Source organism: Alternaria metachromatica (genome assembly GCF_023757995.1).
Source record: "Alternaria metachromatica strain BMP 0045 chromosome Unknown scaffold_41, whole genome shotgun sequence".
NCBI lineage: Eukaryota > Fungi > Ascomycota > Dothideomycetes > Pleosporales > Pleosporaceae > Alternaria > Alternaria metachromatica.
This window is the reverse complement of record NW_026055532.1, coordinates 49,528-67,732: the sequence shown is the minus strand read 5'-3', so window position 1 is coordinate 67,732 and position 18,205 is coordinate 49,528. Positions and strand designations below refer to the sequence as shown.

The window sequence follows — 18,205 nt, the reverse complement described above, 5'->3', positions numbered from 1 at the left end:
GCAACAATGACACAACCTCCCCACCGTGCACCCCCCAAACGCACCGTCCCCAAGATCTCCGCCCCCAAACCACCCGCGGCCCCATCTACCAAGCAGCCCGCAAAGCCGAAGAAAGAAAAGCGATACCCCTTCGACTCGCACCAAGACGACATCATCGTCAACACCACTGAACTCGACACCGCTCCCGGCTACAGGCGTGGTCTAGTGGACTACCGGCATAAACTCACGCTGAAGAAGACGTATAACCATATCACGACGGACTATGCGGAGGATATGAAGATGACTATTCCGAAAGATGCGGTTACGCCGCTTGGGTCTTCACCACTGATCGATGAAGATGGCGGCGAGGATGAAGACGACGGGGATGAGAAGGATGATGAGAACACCAGCGCCAAAGCCAACAACCCCAAGTCCAAGCGCGACGAACGTACCTACGTGCCCGAAGTCAGCGACACAATCATCGACTACACCAAGCTGCCCAAACCGCGCTGCAACCGCCCTAACTACGTAGAATATATCTACCGCGCTACAACCACCAACCCCGCTGTCTTCCTCGCTATCCTGCGTGTCGCAGAGAGGAACTTGCCGTTTATAAATTTCGACTCGGCGATCACGCATTTACCCAATTTATTGGCGAATTCGAGGCTTCCTGGTATACCAGCCCTCTCATCTCTGTCGTCCGATCCCTCCACCCCCTCTACACCGTCCGCGCCGTCCGCACCATTCGAATCTTCAGATCAGCCCCGGAAGAAGGGTAAACACGGACAACCCGCTTTCACAGAAGACACCCCCCACGAGAAGAAAGAAGCAGATACGGCGATGACAATCCTCTTCCTACCGAACCTGTACGAAGACGGGCGCCACGCGCTCGGGTACTACGCCCTCGCACCCGAGGCAGACCCAGCCACTAAACAACTTAACCCGGAAGATGTTGTGCAGATTCTGTTTACGCCGTGCGGTATATCTGATTTGGTGGAGGCGAGATTGTTGGAGTGGACGCCTATTGATCCTGATATGAAAGCACGGGCTGATGAGAAGAAGAGTCATGGCAAGAAGGGCGACGGGGTGGGAGGTGGGGATGTGAAGGTTGAGGAGGGAGGGGAGGGAAATGCTGGAGATGGAGACGAAGAAGAAGAGTTGACTGTTGAATACATAGAACATGTGGCTGCGAGGGGAGGGGAGTGGTTGGAGCGGGATGTAGTAGGAGATTGGGAGGAGTGGTGTAGGAGTTTTAGGGTTGCGAGGAGGGTTTGGGAGAAGGTGCTTAAGGGGGTTGTGGAGGTTAGGGAGGTTGAGGATGTGAAGGAGGAGATCGAGATGAAGGAAGAGGTTGGGGTGAAGGAGGAGGCTGGGGCATGAGAATATCGCGATTGGGCGGGCTGATGACGACTTGTATGTTCAGATGGAGCCTTGACGTTCATGTTCCGCTGGGCAGCAGAGTTCTTCGAAGATGCGACTTCTTGTTGAGTCGCGATACGCGTTTGTGTATGATGTGGTACGTAATATTACATATCGTATGAGCAGATTATGAAAAGAACTTCGTTGTACGATGAGCGTGGTTCTACTGTGTAGCTATGTGTCAGTCCAAAGACCGCGCTCAGTGGTCGTTTCAGAGGTGTCGATCCTGTTCATTCGACGCCTTCATCTTGGTCCCTAATTGTTCCTCTTTCGCAGATGGGGTTTGATCTTGTTGGCGGTACGGTAATCGTTGTAGCTTGTCATCCAAGCCTATGGGTGATGGATTTTGGTCCTGCAACGAGTTCTGCATTCGCCTCTGACGAGTCTCCGGCTTCCTGATTTGTGTCCCATTCCCCTCGACTAGCCATGCGTGAACTTTCAAGACGAAGCGACTTCTTCCGATAAAAGTCTCTCTGGAGATCGAAATCCATACCTTGAGCTGAGCGAAGACAGCACCACGAAGGGAGACGCTTTCTGACTCGCAAAGGCTTTCAAGTGGCTTGGTCGCACAAGCATCTCTAGACTCGAACACTAGGCTGACTTTGGGAACTGTCTGTGTTTGTATCACGCCTTGGTCTTCTGGCCGTAGGTTGGTTGAGATGCTGCAACATAGCTGTCCTGCAGACGATTGGCTCCAATCAACGCAAAACCTTCCAGCTAGTGTCCCGGAAAACTCTATACTGCCGTATGTAGTGTTCGGCAGGTGCCCCGCATCTAGAGATGGCGACGCCTTGGTTGAGTAACCCAGGTCGTGCAATAGGCGAGATGTCTTAACGAGTATGGGTGCGTTCGCGTGTCGCTGGCTTCGGTTACTGGTCTTCTCGCCAACGAGCGTGATTCGAGCTCGTTTTATTTCGCTCGGATCGTATGGTAGTCTCTGCGGTAACCACATTACTGCAATGATTAGCTACTTTCTTTCAAGCCCGTTGCTTCCTAGTGAACGTACATTCTTCGGGTTTCAGCTGATGATCAACTATTAGAGCAGCCTCCGTAGGATGTTTGGACCCCAATCGGAAAAGACTGACCTCACCGGAGCACCTTCGGAAGATTAACTTCCCTTTATGCACGGTCGACAACAGGATAGCCGGTCTCATATAGGGGTCTCCGTCTATTGAGCAGTCCAAAATGCCAAGGTACTCGTCCCGAAACTTTCCATTCCTTTCCAGCGGACATAAGAGCATTTCAACAGAGAGTGTGGTACCCGAAAGACTAGTGTGCGTGCCACGAGCTGGCATGTGCATGTTTTGTATTTCGTCGCGGAAGAAAGCAGGATGTGGTGCTAGCAACGGAGACTCTCCTGCCAAAAGATTCTCTGACAAATCAGATCGGAAAGCCAGAATGGAATGGTCTGATGATATCCCAAGGATGGCTTTTTGCAGGCGATAGAAAGCTTTCTTCCCTTCACCGTACAACAGGGGCATGTTTACTTCAAATAGCCCCATCAGACAATAGGCAATGTCTTCCTCTCGCGATGTCGTACGTTTGGAAGCCCACTTCATCTTTTGCGCCACGCTGAACCCGTCCAGCATTGATTGCACGTCGTCTTCCTCGGTACTTGTGCAACATTGACATTCCCTCTCTGTGACCGTCTTCCGGGAATATGAGGTGTCGTCAAGTTCACCTGTGAACTCCGCGACCAAATGACCCTTCTCCGTCGGTATTTGGAAGCCCATCTGTCCACGATGTCTTCGCAACAATACCGATGCGTGGATGCCACTACTTTCCGACAACTGTGCCGCAAGAGATATACGACTCCCAAGGAAATCCCAGTTCATATCATAGAAGTGCACGCGATCTGGGGCAATCATCTCCTGTAGTGTCCACCCTCGAGTGAGCCAGCGACATTCGGACAGCGAGTGGGGATCTCCAGCTTTGACATCGGAGATATATGCGTAGCAGATAACGGCATCGCGGTACCACCGAAACATAGAGTTGATCGCTTCCGAAAGCTCTGTGCTGCTGTCCTTGTTGATGTTGCATGTGTCTATCCAAACGAAGTCGCATCCATCTTGCAAGGCTTGTTCACATGTTTTCTTGATCTTGAAGTAGCCTTTCTTAGCACTCCATTTGGCCCTGGACGTGTCACGAATGTCTTCGAAGACCACTTCCCCATCTTCCCATGTATGCGATAAAATCGCGTAATTAGGCTTGACCGCACCCAACACGTCGTGGAACTCATATGTCCTGGCATTCAGAAGTCTCATGGAGGTCGTGATCCGATTGCGCCGCGCTTGCGCTACCGTGGGGGCGAAGAAAGTGGGGCTTCAGCTTGATAGAATGCTTTCGCAAAGCGACCCTGCAGAAGCAAGTGGTAACGTGTGGATGTTTAAAGAGCTTAGAGATGATACTGTAGGTTTCCTCTGGATGCACCATCTCAGCGCGAGTCCTGAACATCGAACCAGATGCATGAAGTGGCGTGAAGACAAGTCCGCTTCAGCTGCGCCCCTCACACACATCCCGAAACGATCGCATGCAGATGACCTACGAGGTTAGCGCCATGCACACTTGGCGATCTGAATGTCTGGCATCATCAACCAAGTACTCAGCCTTCTTCGTTGAAGTGCGGGTGAGAGCAGACCTCCGTCAACGGACGTCGTATAGAATCCATGTATGGAAGGCGAGATCGCGTGCGCGGAGAAAGCCGGTGCAGCGCAGCCCCTTAAAAGATGCGACAACAGTAGCGCAAGATTCGTGACAGGCGAGAAGCAATCAGATACGTAGAAAGAAGAGAGCACCGTGGAGGTTTAGAAGCTCCGGTGCTGGTGAGTTGCCGCTGCCGTCCGCACCTGGGCACGCGACGCGCAACGCTAGTCTCCTTTCGTGTGCATAGCGCGACACGTACCAGACACGCGTTCTTGGGCGGTCGACACCCAGGCACAGCACTCCCGTTTCTGCACGACATCTCTCACACGAACCGCGAACTTCCTGGCATAATGATGACCTGTGGACAGCTACAGCATGCCTGGGTGTTCTTTATAACCAGTGCGGATGAAGGTGTATCCTGCCCTGGCGGCGTCAACTCTTCAGGAGACATCTGAAAGTCGTTCTGATGTATTCTCACCCTAACATACACCTCCAGCGACCACCAGGAAGCAACAGCAGACCACCTTCGAGTCAAAAGCGCGCCCTCTTATTTATCAGGCATCTTGGCGTCACATCGACCTCATCGGTTCTCGTCTTCAAGAATGATTGTATATATCTTACTGGATATCTTCGTGCGCTTCTGGCACAGTGTCGGCGGATTTGCAAATACCGAGCTTATCATACCGTTCTGGAAGATCAAAGTGATAACACTGGGACAAGAGAAAGCAAAAATGGGAAGTGTAATACACACGAGACCCTTTCACTCTGTACCTACTACAGCTGCCAAAATTTGGACCGAATTCCCACCGCTACACTCAACTTGGGCGGAAGCGTAGATTCCGGGTTCATTACCGCCTTTGGTTCTGTCTTCCCTCGATTTCCTCGATGCATTCCATATTACTACACTAAATAAATTCCCCTTGTTGGAACAAAGTGCACTCGCAGGAAGACAATACACTAGAGCCACGATGTTGCTAATAATACTCCTGATACTCTTTGCCTGGTGCGCCGTCGCGGTACTTCCTGCCTCTTTACCTTTTCTAACATCGAAGCTAGCGCTCCCAACGGAGGTATGGGCTGGTTCGGCGATTCGTTGGTAGTCCTATAAACTCTTAAACGCCACGATACTAACATCCCTAGGTTTGGCGCCGACAAGAGCGGTCGCTGGCCGAAGCACCCCGATAACAGCGGCAAGACCGAAATCGCCTACTGCTACGAAAACAAGGCTGCCAAAGATGAGCTGGAAGGAGTTATAGCGGAGGGCTGGGGAGCGTGGCAGCGTTCTCTTGGTCGCTGGGGCAAGGAGAGCGGCCATTCACTGCTCTTTACACGGCGCCTTGTTCCTGGCCAGGACATCTACTGCTACCTGGCGAATGGCGATTGGAACCAGTTGTTTCCGGCAGACACCGTCGTTATCAAGCGTGGTGCTCCAGGGGGTTGGGCAGCAGCGTCTTCTTTGGGATATAGGGCTGAAGGTTCACCTGGTCGTCATCAATTGAGTATCGGCAACGCGGAACAAGCGCCGAACAGAGACCTGGCCTGGGGTAAGTTGAGAAGCAATTCTCGATTGTCCAGACTCGCTGACAAGTAGACAGTTGTAGCCCATGAGCTAGGTATGACTGTGTCTCCTTCATCAGTATACAAGCGGTAACTAATCGTATCCGTCCAGGTCACATCTTCGGCTTGATGCACGAGCACTCACGCGGAGACCGCGACGACCACGTCCAGTTCAACTGCGCCAGTCTCACAGGCTACCACGAAGCTCTCCAAAAGGCCACCGCCGACGGCTTTACCATAAACGAACTCTGTAACATCTTCAATGTTGCGAAGCACTACCAATTCGACGCTTCAGAGTACTACAAGTGGACGAACGACGGCTTGGCATACAGCGCGGAGTATGATTACGATTCAATCATGCACTACAGCTCATGGCAGAGCCACAACCCTGCTCTTGTTAATCAGGATCAGAACAACCCCGATAATTACCCTTTGGTTCGACTCACCGGTGGAAAGAATGGTCAGAAGTCGCTCCTTCCGCTGCCACGTCCGAGTGGGGAGTGGGGGATTTCTAGGCTGGACAAAGAGGCTATCAAACTGTTGTATCCGTGGGAGTAATCGGCCTTCCCGCACTGGACCAGTGATCTTTATGATACCGACGCACTGACGGCCAACATCGCTTTTGGATCGCTCGATCATTCTATTCCTCGCCCACGACCGCGAATAGCTAGATAAAGACTTAGACGGGAGGTGTCCAAGAAAACTACTAAGTACACTTGGAAAGCTGCACTTGCTGTAGCTCAACTTTGAGCTCAAACTTCGTGTCTCACCATACGCTCCAGTCTCAGTCTTCGCCAGTGACGCGTTCAACCAGCAATACCTATATTATGCGTCGTAGGCAAACCATATTTTAGTCATAATCTGGCGTTTCGAACTCAGAAATTGCAGTTCGTAGACAATCTTACACTTGACTTTACGTAGGTAGTGAAAGAGCCTCCACTTAGGGTTCAAAACGCGTTTGCCCGACAAGTCCAAAACGCACAGACCAAGAAGTGGTGTCCCTAGTAGTTCATCGCGGGGCTAGCAGAACTATCGCAAAGACCTATACTTCTCTTCTTCTCTTTCCCTTGCACCAGCGTTGTTTCCGCCGCGCTGACACCGCACTCAGTGCATTGGCCCACTCCACCTTCGCTGCCTACCCGGGGACCTGCATCGACTATACATACTACTAGCCTCAACCCACCAGAAGCTCTACCACCGACAAATCCCAGAATCTACCTTCAGGAACTTAACTCAGCGCCCAGCCATGCTGCTCCTACTTCTTCTCTTCGCCTTCTTTGGGGTCGTCTTTGCTGGGTTCGTCATCCATAATTCGATCTTGTGAACAACCTCGACACTTGCTAACTCTTGCAGGCACCCTGTAATAGCGGCAAGGAGGTGGCCTCGTGATGAATATACGGCAATGTTCACAATCTATTGGTGCTTCGAGAATCAGCTCGCAGAGACACAGATCCCGGTGCAGCGCATGGAACAGGCATGGCTTGTTTGGACCTCAGTCATGGGAACGGCTTCTGAAAACAACCACGCCTTAGAATTCAAACGTTGGAAACATCCAGTCACAGGCAACTATCCCCATTGTTACGATGCCAACAACGAATGGACTAAGGGTATGCCTCGCGCGGCAGTGCGTATAAAATATGATCCTCAAGTGGTTGGGGCATTTGCTCCGGCTGGTTACCAAGGCAGAGAAAAGGGCGCACATTATCTAACCCAGGGGCCCGTGGATACACCGGGGCGAGAGATTCCGAACCCGGTCTGGCAGATAGCACACGAGCTGGGTCATGTGTTTGGCCTTCTTCACGAGCACCAACGACCGGATCGAGATATTTACATTCAGTTCAGGCCTCAGCACCTCAACGGATTCGCACGAGCTTGGCAGGCTGCTCAAGCCAACCACGTCACCTTTCAGCAACTTACGGAAGTGGATGGTGTCGGTGAACAATTCGGATGGGACTTAATCCGCTCATTTACAAGGACTGCAGCCGCTCCAGATTACCATTCGACCTACGACTACGCTTCCATCATGCACTACGATTCGATAGCGGGAACCAATCATCAGGCTCCATATTCAGCAACAGATCCTAACTCGTACCCAATGGCTCAAATAGGCATGGCAAATGCTCAAGGCGTAGCACCGCTCTTCCTTTTGCCCTTAAAGGGTCATGTACCTGGGCTAGCTTACCATATTTCCCAAGGCGACGCTGCGGCAATCCGGTTTATGTATCCTCACTATTAATCGTGTCGGGTTAGCGGACGTTAGAATTTAGAGGCTTAGAAGTAGTTTCACTGCAACCCTGGTCGTCACGTTGCTGAACGAGATCTTGCAGAGATGAATCAGTGTCAACAATATTTACCTATGATACCTGCACTCGCTACTCAGTGAAGGTGAAGTTTACATTAGAGCGCGTCTTTCACCATATGTTGCCCCACTTTCGCTTGCCACAGCATTAACTACGACTATCACTGCTGTACTCGACACTCTCTAGCAGTTACCTCGAAGCCGCGCGCAACCACTTCCAAGGCCGACTCTACATCGAAACATGCATTCTCTTTCCCTTCTCCTTGCCTTTCTTGGACTCGTATGTGCGATCTCGGCAGATTTCCTCAACACCACTCTTCCTTCTCCTGGGCCCATCGATATTGCTCCGCCACTTGATACCGGCGGCCATGCTGGGTATGTAGTGCGACTGCTCAAGGCCCATCAGTTATTGACTCCTCCAGGTTCCCCGTCTACAACGCTAACAATCAACGTTGGCCCCGGCAACCAGATCGAAGGTTTTTGATTAACTGGTGCTTCAGAGACGCGCTCGCCGAGAACAATATTTTCAGAGCAGTCGACAACGGTTGGGGGACTTGGACACGCAAGCTCGGTCCGGCGCAAGCGTCGAATGGCCACAATTTGCATTTCGAACGCTTCAAACCAGTCGGAGGGCCTAACTACCCGTACTGCTACACCTCTCCGGGCGTATGGGACCCACAGATACCTCCCGAGACTGTGGTTGTGTATTGGGTCGCGACTGATCCCATGAATCGCGAGGGGTTCGCTTCGGTCGGCCACACGGTTAGTAACGTTCCCGGCCGACATCATCTGATGATCTCGGGACACACGACAGACGACAACAGGGACTTCACTGTAGCACACGAACTTGGTCACATTTTCGGCCTAAATCACGAGCATGAGCGCTCCGACCGAGATCAGTACATCATCTACAATTGCAGAAACGTCGAAGGATTCGCCGAAGCATGGGGAAGATGTCTAGCTGAGGATCCCACTTGCACAGAAGACATGCTCTGCAACGATCGCGCTCTCGCAATTCGACACGGTTTCATCGGCTCCGAATTCATCACGTATAACATCGCTCCAGACATAGCCTCGCCATACGATTATGAGTCAATTATGCATTACGATAGTCGTAGAGGTTCAAATGAAGCCATCGTGTCGGGGGATCGTACAAACCCCACGTTGTACCCGATGTTCAAAGTGGATCCACAGACGAACCAGGCCGCCTTCCTGCGTCTCGCCGGTGGCCTCAAGTACCCAGAGTTCGAGATATCTGACGGGGACGCCCAGATGATACGTGCTATGTATCCGTTCTAGGAAATGGTATTCGCGGCTGATAGAGGGAACGGTTAAGACTGAATCCGCCCATTAATTAAGGGAAGGGATGAGAAAGAGGCAAGACCACAATGTTCTGTACATGGCGGGATGAGTCGTCTGGGCTATCAGACCCATGGGAGCTCTTTTCAAGACTGCCTTGTTGAGAGTTGAACGAGTTGTATCTTCCTGTGTTGTGATCTCTCGAATGCGATCTAGACACCAAGTAGATATATATAATGGTTGGGTTTCGATCTGTGCCGCGAACATCTCATCTCACCCATTAAACACTGACAACTACCCTCCACCCCCCGCAAACTCCTCCGTAAACCTCCTAGCCCGCTCATCAAAAACATCCCTCCTCTCCACATACTCCTTCCCCATACTCGGATAATACGCATCCTCCGCATCCGGACTATCCAGAAACGACCTTAGACTCAACAGTATTTTCGAAATTGTCAAAACGGGACACCAATCCTGTTGTAAGATGTTGATACATATATACCCATTGTCGCTATCGATGTTTGGGTGATAAACGTGGGTGGTGAATGTTATAGAGGGTGGGTGGATCGGGTAATCCTCCGGAAACTCCACGGTGAGGTGGAAGGTGCCGGACTCGTAGGGTGTCTCTGGGGGGCCGCGGATTGTGGCGCGCCATGAGAAGAGGTTGGATGGGTCGATTGGATTGGCGGTGCAGCCTTCTATGGGGTCGTCGCGCAGGGATTGGTATTCTTTTTGGATGCGTCTGGTTGTATGTGGATGTGCGGGCATCTTGGAATGCGATTTTACAAGACTGGTTTGTGTAAAATTGGGGCAAACTCTGTGTGTTGTTGGGGAAAGGGTGAGGATGAAGTGTAGTGGGTGGCGAGGGATGGTGTGGCTGATTTAGGCAGCAGCGAAGTGCTACGCCAATCATGACCAAGCCGCAAGGGTTGCTTTCGACACGTACTTCATCTTCCCCTCGCACATCGGTGAAGTACACGAGAACAGACGCGCACAATTTGATTGTGCTAAGTTCTGGTCGGGGAGTTCACACGATGCGTGTTTTACAGCTTTGCCAGAAGCCATGAAGCTGGTGTATGAAGTTTTTGGACTCACGGATAGTCGCCTCATCGAAGTTGTATATACGACGAGGAGGCAGGGAAAGGGCTTTATATACCCACAGCTCAGTGCAGGCGAGCGACGCCATGTTAATCAGATATGTCTGTTTTCGAGAATATGACCGGAGTGAGGGAAGAGTTCATGAATTTGTTATCGTGCGCTTTTGTTTCCACAGCCGCACTTTCGAGGAAACATAGCCAGAACATGCTCGGATTTTGGAAGAAACATTGCAAGGTTTGGGCCTTTTTTGAGTTCCCAGACCTTCATAATGGGAGAAGATAGGAGACTCTCAGGTCCGGGAAGAAGGGTTTATATATCAACTCTAGCGGTGTACACGACGCGCGTAGTTGTCCGTCGTGTTGTGCAGTCATCTTTTGAGCCAACAAAATGGCCTTTGAAGCAGACATGTAGCGATGAGCTGCACCTCTCAGCAGGCTCGTAGATACGTGTTTCTCTACCTAATCTTCCTCGTTTCCCACATGCAATTACTTGCTCGATTTTGAACACGATCTTCACATGATCAATATGCAAGTGGGGAGAATCCCAAATCCAGTCATGATTGTCAGAGTTCTCTTGTTTTTGTCCAAAGAAGGCCCGCGACGGCAGCTTCATACACACACTCAGCTAGCTGCTGTTTCATGCATAAGTAACATGCCGTTTTCGCACAGGCAAAGAATTGGTGGAGGCTCATATCTCCAGCCTCTTATACGAGATGGCATCTTCGAATTTGAGGAGCTCGGAGAAAGGAGAACATCATATAGCAAGGTGAAGGTTTGAGAGATCGGACCAAGCCATGATTGAAGTTGGACATGATTTTCGGAGGTGCTGCGCGAAACATCCTTGTACATTCGATTGCTTTTTGGAGCACAGAAAGCCCAGGAAACATCAGTCTGAAGCCGACGCCTTTTGAAGGTTTGATAAAGCGAGGAATAATGAGAGAAGAAGATTGCAGCGGCGAGGGAAGGGCTTTATATACCCGCCGCACGCCGCTAATCCCTAGATCCAAAAAGACGTGTTTTAGCCCTATGGTATGACTTGAGGTGTTCGAAAAACCCACAGGGTGCGGTCCGCTGGGCCAAACGTGTACCCAGGCCTGTGCAGGACATGTGCATATATGTAGTTCTTTTGTTCGCGGAAGAGGTTGAATACGACAAGGACGCCAATTTAGGCCGGCAAAGCCATTCTTCTCTTCTTGTCCTCCTTCGTTTTGGTATCACAAAGACATGTATTTTCTTGCATTTTCTTTTGCTCACAGCGAGGAGACACACATTTGCTGGGCTAGTATTCTTTTTGGGTTGAAGAACACGGCACATGCGAATCCGGTTGATGAATTTTGGTGGAATTTCTGGAGTCGGGCGTGCACTCAGCACATAAACACAGTGTCTGCGAGTTTTGAAGGAGATTGGAAATTCTGTGGTGATGGTACGAAGCGCTGGAACGGAGACGTGTCTATATCTTGTAATGGTCTCCAGGAGAAACGGTCATCGTAATGGGTCCGGTTTCTTTTGGAAAGACCGGCGACAGAACATAATTCTTCTTGCATCCGTTTTTGGAAAATAGAAGATTGGTGAATTTGATGAGGCAGTGATGGAGCGAGCTGAGGACAGGCTTATATACGTACTAGAAGACCAAATACTGCACGTGACGTCAGATCTCATGAGAGGGTAGCGAAGACATGTCGAACAAAAGTAGCATACACCAGAGGTCATGAGAATCTGGAGACCGTAGGTAATGTGACTTTATCGTTTTAGGGCAGCGCGATTGCGTAAGAAGGTGCTATAGGAATAAAGATACATCAAGACCTGCAACCCGAGCTCGAGTCCCAGGCACGCTTCTAGGAAACTGGAGCCTCCTGTTTCCGACAGTTAGCTGGGCATCAACGCAGAACTGGAAGTTTACTTACCGCTTTCAACACCTCAAAGACATTCTCGGTCTCCAGGACCACAGGCTTCGGCTGCACGCCGTCCGCCCACTTCCTTTCCCACTCAACAGCACCTTGAGTACCATTCACGCCATTCACAGGCCCGCCATCGCCCTTGTGCGACGATACACCACCATGTGCGTGCCCAGCACCGCCATTAGAGCCGTTCGCAGTATCTCCACCACCCAACCTCCTTCGGTCACTGCGGCTCTCCGAAGATGTCTGATCGCTTTGTAGATATCCCGATCTACCGCCTGTTAACTTGTACAACTTATCGCCAACGGGAGTGCCACGCTGAAGCTCCTCACCCTCATTGAACCTGCGTAGGATGATGTAGCCCACGAAGCCCCAGATGAAGATGAAGGTCGCTGAGCAGCTGGCGATAATGACGGTGGGGACGACGAAGAGGAGCGCGAAGCCGACGAGGAAGAAGGTGATGGCGATTGAGACGAGGAGGCCGAGGAAGAGGCAGGTTGATAGGGAGACGAGGAGGGTGGTTGTTGCGAAGGCGAGGAAGAGGGCCAGCGGGAGACCGGTCAATGCCGTTTGGGTCGTCAGGAAGGCCTGGAGGGTGTCATTAACAAGGACTTCCAGATGACATTGAGTAACTTACGGCTACTTTAGGGTTCTGATGGGCATAGTCCCGGGCCCTCTCAAGCATGTGCTCGCGCTGCTTGGGTGGCAAGACCTGGTTGGTGGTGGTTTCGATCTGGTCACCGACTCTTCGCGTGGTGTAATGGATCTTGTTTCCGAGGTTATCGACCATGTCGCCAGCTGTCTGGAGGACGGTGGGCATGGTGAGGTTGGTGAAATAGGTGCGCTTGGTAGCAGTACAGTGTTTAATGAATCAATGGATGGTGACGATGGGTGATGGAAGACGAAGGATGGAGATGAAGTTTGATTGTTTACTGTCTCAGGGCGACTGCATTGACTAGATACAAGGGATTCAATAGAGGGAAGCTCCGTGTGTGCCGTGGCCGCACTTGCGATGCGGATGCGCAAGTCTGGAACGCGTCAGTCGCGTGGACGTCATCGCGGATGCGCTAGGGCGGTTCGGGGTTGGCGCAGCCCACACCCCGGTCGCTCGGCTATGGCTGCTAGCTGACCGCCCAAGTTTCTGCCAATTCGCGATCGAACTTTTTGACACAACGCGACCCATGCTGCCATATCGGAACCGCAACGCCGACATGAGTGAAAAGAAGAGAAAGAGGCAGGAGCAGAATGGCGAACGGCCAAAGAAGAAGACGGCCGTTGCGCCGACAGGAAATGTCCGCGTCAAGATGGTAGAGAATAAAGAGACTCTCGGTCCGCTTCTAGGTATGATAACAACTCTTGAGGCTGTCGCATGGCATAAAGACCGATCGCAAATGACGGAAGACCTTGTTATAGTATATGGATATGGTTTCTAACGCTCTCAAGCTGTCACACCCGGTCTCACCATCCCATCGAAGATATCCTTCAACCCGTACAAGCGCACCAAGATCCGACCACAAGGCGAGGAAACCGAAATGCTGTTCCAATCATCCGGCCATCCTCGTTTGGATTACATCGCACAGGAAGAGCAGGATGGAAGCGCCGAGAGCCAGCTACAAGACTACATCGGTGTATTCGACCCTGCGACAAGCAAGCTACAAATCGTGCCAGTCAAGAGAGTTGTCGTACGAAGCACACTGCGAAGCGAGGCACAAGAAATGCGCGAAGAGCAGGAGGCGTTGGATGCGGCACAAAACACTGTCATGGCAAAGAGAGCTGCACTCGCTGCAGAGTTCGGATCCAAGAAGTCGAGGAAGGCGCTTGAAGACCGGACGCTCAACGCCATCAAGAGTGGTACTGGTGCCGAGGACGCAGCGAGGACCGACGCAGTTGCCGAAAACGTTCTGCAGCAAATGGCCTCCGCGACGGCTGTCATGCCGAACAAGGACGATCTCGCAGCAGCCGTGGACAGCTCCAAGCCTCGCCCGACGCCTAACCTTGCAGCCGAATACCCAGCCGATGTTTACCCTACGGATGTTGTGATTGGAAGCGATCTCATGACCATGCTGGATGTTCAAGACTGGGTTCAAAAATCATCAGTCGGCGAAGGAGTCAGCGTCGCCAGCAAATACGTTGCTAAGCGCATCGTAAAGCTCGCCAAGAACAAACAGATACAAAAGTTGAAGGCCCTACGATTCATACTGCTTTGCATCAACTTCAACTCCGCATTGATTGGAGGAGGTGGACCTCGGCCGAAGAAGATTCCCATGAAGGGGAAGTTGGAGGAAGCCATGGGCGAGGACACGCCTGCGGGTCAACTCATGGCCATCAGGAGGAAGTTTGCTCCCGAGGGGTAAGTCATGTCAGTCGTTGTTTCATGAAGACTGGCTAACCTGTGCAGTTCCTTTGAGATGTCTCGCTGGCACGTCGATAACCTCATGACACATATCGCAGCAGCAGCACTCACAGTCGACGACTACGAAGTCGACGTGAACGACCTGCGAGAAGATCTGAAGCTCGAGAACAAGGAGTACGTTCCCCAAGAACCACTTGACATAACCCATGCTAACGCCACACAGGATCAAGCAATACTTCGCCGAACTCGGATGCAAGCTCAACGCACCAACCCAGACCGACCTCACACGCATGAAGCTCACCAAAGCCGAAACCGCGAACCACTTCATCGCGAAGCTCAAGCTCCCATTGTCATTCCCCAAAGTAGGCGGAGCACGAGCAAAGAGACGCACCTAGCCATGACGCGCATGTAATTACCGCCTAGATCCATACAGTAGTCCTCGGCACCAAACCAGCAATGATACCAGACCAGCAAGCCACATGAAATCACATTCCACCTCCCCACGTCCATGTTCAACCGTGCGGGTACCTTTAACATGTAGATCACGCGTGGAGGTACATGACAGCTGCATAACGCCATAGTCCACCCAAGCAGCAAATCACAACCACGACCACCAGATCTTCACCCCACTTCTTAGCATGCGAAAAGGACTTAATCGAGATCCACGGAAGCTACTCACTAGATACATCATCGACTTTGTCCGAATGCGTGTTTTCTGCAATTGCGCTCCCACCACTTCCATATCATCATGACATCACCATCGTCACCATCATCACTTGTCCTCACTTACCCTTTCGTGACGTACTCTCCATGCATAACCACCACATACCCATCCTCCCAACCCATATATAATCAACCTCCAGGGTCTCCCATTCAAACTTCAAACCAGTCTTCTTAAACGATAACTAAATGCCCAAATCCACCGGTCCCCTCCAAGAACAACTCGGCCTCGGCACAGCGAACCAATCCACACCCAACATGTCCGGAAACATGACCGACAACACCACCGCCGCAGCAGACAAGCTCGGCGCAAACAAGGGCACAAATGCGATTCCTCAGTCAAACCCTAGTGTGATTAGCAGTGCGGGTGCGATTGGCAAGAACTGTGAGTAGTTTCTTCTAGCCATACCAACCACCCTTGAACCCGATACTAATATCTGGGACAATAGTCAACCCCGACGGCGCAATCGGCCAAATCGGCGAGAAAGTCGGTGGCCCATTCAGCAAGGACGGCGTGATTGGAAGCCAGTTTGACGCAAGCAAGAATGGAATCGCAGGGCATGTCGAGAGGGCTGTTGATGGGCCTAGCAATCCAGCTGGAAGCTCAAAGTAAATTGAGTTCATGGACATGTAGAGGAGGAGGAATTGTATGATAGCCAAGAGGCATTGGATACCATGGATTAAATGAATATTGCCATGATGATCATATCACAACCTGTTTCCTTCCTAGTCTGTTAAGACAATGCAATTAAGGGCTAAAGCTTCTTTCCCGCCGATCCAGCGATTTCCTGATTCGCTGAGATAGTTTGCAGCGTCGTTGCAGATTTCCAAACCAAGTCAGCGAATCAAGAAATAGCTGGATCGGCGGGAAGAAATTGTGAAGGTGTGTAGACCTCGTCTATCAAGGTAATACGGTCAAGTGCCAAAACTCCAAAACACACAATACCCAGCCTCAATGTGCAAACGCACGCGACATTTTCAGCCGCATACGTCTATTCCCCCAGTCTCCTCCCGGGACCCATTCCACCCCAAGCATTGCCTGTCGCCCTCGCCGCGCTAGGCTGCGCAGCACCTCCCCGTCCCTGCACAACATGCCCATATCCTCTGTTCTGCACGCTGCCCGGCGCAGCACCGAACCAGCGCTTCACCATCTCAGGTGTGCGAATGTAGTTCTTGCCACCGCCAAACGTAGGCCAGATCCTTGTCAGGAAGTCGTACAAGTGTGCGGCGAGGAGACCCATAAGCTGTCCGAGAGCGGCATCGGGACCGTCCATGACGAAGGCCATGAAGAGCATAGCGAAGGGCAAGTATTTGCTTTCGAAGGTAATGACGAAGAAGGATACGGAGCGGGTAGGATTATCTTGGGCGAACGTGTATGCGTAGGCGAGGGACAGCGACGGGAGGAAGGTGTATTGGTTTAGGATGCCACCTGCTGTTGCCTTTGCGCGGACTGTTAGCACAAGTCCATCCACAGCACACCGATATCAAGACGAGAAGATGCAGGTGAACAAAGCGGAACGAATCGCGAAAGTATGTAGGGAGCCAACACCGCCTTGCGAAATGGAGAGCATTCGCAAAGCTTTCTCAAGTGACAATCCCACCATGCCTACACACCACACAAGTCCCTTTATATGATTGCGAATGACGGAACCGCATGATGTGCAAGGGTATTCTTCCTCCGTTCCAGGAACCGCTTCAGCTAGGAATAACAGGCTGGGCGGGCAGATATGCGGAGGTGATTTTGACCGAAGTCGAGAGGTCGCAGACAGTTGTGTCGATGCGATGGAAGCTATGTACGCGCGTGTGCAGTGGGTACTTACGACAATGACGCTACCGAGGAACAAAGTGTACACGAAGAAGTCGCCTGGATCCTTGAAGCGAGGCGACTCCCGCTCGATGGAGCTGCCGTACTGGTATAGAAAGTAAGGGTCTAGCAGGATGCCGAACTTCGGTTTCGTAATCAGAAACGCTGTGAAGAGTCGCCAGAGCTGCGGGAGCATCGACACCGTGAAGACATATTGGCTGACGAAGATGTAGTGATAGAGACTGAGAAGTCCGCTGTAGCCTGCGGCCGATACAACAACTGCTGCAGCTGTGATGGTCCTGTAGGGGTTGTTAGCGATTGTGCGACGTGTTGTTTGCGCGTAGCTGGGAGTGAGGTGAGAGCTGCGAACTGCGGCTGTCGAGCTCCTTGGAAGAGAGAAGCTTACCTAGAGACGGGCGGGAGCGTCCAAAAGACATCCATCGTTACGCGGAGCTATAGCCGTTGTATACGTGAAGTCGTGAAGTCGTGAGGAGTCGTGAACGAGGACCAGCTGGTGCTGCCTGGAGAAAGAGGAGCAAGCGAATTCGCAAGGTGGCTTAAAAGGCCGCGGCGCGGGTGGGGGCGCTATACCCTTTCGCGCTCCATCACGTCATTGGCTGCCAGAGGTCTGGCTGCAGGAACACCACACCTTCTAGAAGTGCAGCGATGATGTCTTTTCATTATTACTTTACAAGACCAAGTCAGCAATGCAATCTCGCAGTAGATAATTCCAGATCTCTATCACGACGAAGTGCAGCAATCCGCTGGTCATAACACGCCTGACATGACTTGGAATCAATAGCTTCCCACAGCACACCCTTTACAGCCACGAGACGGGCCTGCTTCTGCTGCTTACATTTGCTACACGTGAACTCTGTTACTTGCTCAAAGCGGAGCAGTGTCCATCCCTTGCTAAGTGCATACTGATGCGTGATTTTGCCCGAGAGACCCCACGTACCCGCTGTACGTAGGGTTGGAGGGTCGGAGTAGTTGTCTAGTACAGCTAGTTTCTGGAATTCAGTTGTCATTCTGGGAGTTGTGTAGGTAGAGTTGGGGTGTTGAGTGTGGCACAGAGAGAGATGGAGAAGAATGATTCATATAGCGAGAAGCAGAAATACTTGTTTGCTATCCTCACCC

The 18,205-nt window shown here is 51.6% G+C and overlaps 7 protein-coding genes across 7 annotated transcripts; 5 read left to right on the top strand and 2 right to left on the bottom strand.

The window, feature by feature from the left end:
- Positions 1-6: 6 nt before the first annotated feature.
- J4E83_010120 (uncharacterized protein) lies at positions 7-1,359 on the top strand (the record flags this gene model as incomplete). Its single annotated transcript, XM_049337002.1, has 1 exon — positions 7-1,359. The coding sequence occupies one exon, from the start codon at positions 7-9 to the stop codon at positions 1,357-1,359; it is 1,353 nt and encodes a 450-aa protein (XP_049183846.1).
- Positions 1,360-5,113: 3,754 nt separating this feature from the next.
- J4E83_010119 (uncharacterized protein) lies at positions 5,114-6,156 on the top strand (the record flags this gene model as incomplete). The annotated part of the gene is made up of 4 exons (XM_049337001.1): positions 5,114-5,133; positions 5,182-5,585; positions 5,637-5,654; positions 5,711-6,156. 4 exons carry the CDS (start codon positions 5,114-5,116, stop codon positions 6,154-6,156), a joined length of 888 nt encoding a protein of 295 aa, XP_049183845.1.
- Positions 6,157-8,265: 2,109 nt separating this feature from the next.
- J4E83_010118 (uncharacterized protein) lies at positions 8,266-9,196 on the top strand (the record flags this gene model as incomplete). Its single annotated transcript, XM_049337000.1, has 2 exons — positions 8,266-8,272; positions 8,367-9,196. 2 exons carry the CDS (start codon positions 8,266-8,268, stop codon positions 9,194-9,196), a joined length of 837 nt encoding a protein of 278 aa, XP_049183844.1.
- Positions 9,197-12,128: 2,932 nt separating this feature from the next.
- Positions 12,129-13,011, bottom strand: J4E83_010117 (uncharacterized protein; the record flags this gene model as incomplete). The annotated part of the gene is made up of 3 exons (XM_049336999.1): positions 12,129-12,146; positions 12,198-12,779; positions 12,829-13,011. 3 exons carry the CDS (start codon positions 13,009-13,011, stop codon positions 12,129-12,131), a joined length of 783 nt encoding a protein of 260 aa, XP_049183843.1.
- Positions 13,012-13,402: 391 nt separating this feature from the next.
- J4E83_010116 (uncharacterized protein) lies at positions 13,403-14,939 on the top strand (the record flags this gene model as incomplete). The annotated part of the gene is made up of 4 exons (XM_049336998.1): positions 13,403-13,532; positions 13,635-14,541; positions 14,590-14,718; positions 14,768-14,939. 4 exons carry the CDS (start codon positions 13,403-13,405, stop codon positions 14,937-14,939), a joined length of 1,338 nt encoding a protein of 445 aa, XP_049183842.1.
- Positions 14,940-15,453: 514 nt separating this feature from the next.
- Positions 15,454-15,877, top strand: J4E83_010115 (uncharacterized protein; the record flags this gene model as incomplete). The annotated part of the gene is made up of 2 exons (XM_049336997.1): positions 15,454-15,649; positions 15,714-15,877. 2 exons carry the CDS (start codon positions 15,454-15,456, stop codon positions 15,875-15,877), a joined length of 360 nt encoding a protein of 119 aa, XP_049183841.1.
- Positions 15,878-16,256: 379 nt separating this feature from the next.
- J4E83_010114 (uncharacterized protein) lies at positions 16,257-18,096 on the bottom strand (the record flags this gene model as incomplete). The annotated part of the gene is made up of 3 exons (XM_049336996.1): positions 16,257-16,703; positions 17,085-17,367; positions 17,858-18,096. The coding sequence occupies 3 exons, from the start codon at positions 18,094-18,096 to the stop codon at positions 16,257-16,259; spliced, it is 969 nt and encodes a 322-aa protein (XP_049183840.1).
- Positions 18,097-18,205: the final 109 nt, after the last annotated feature.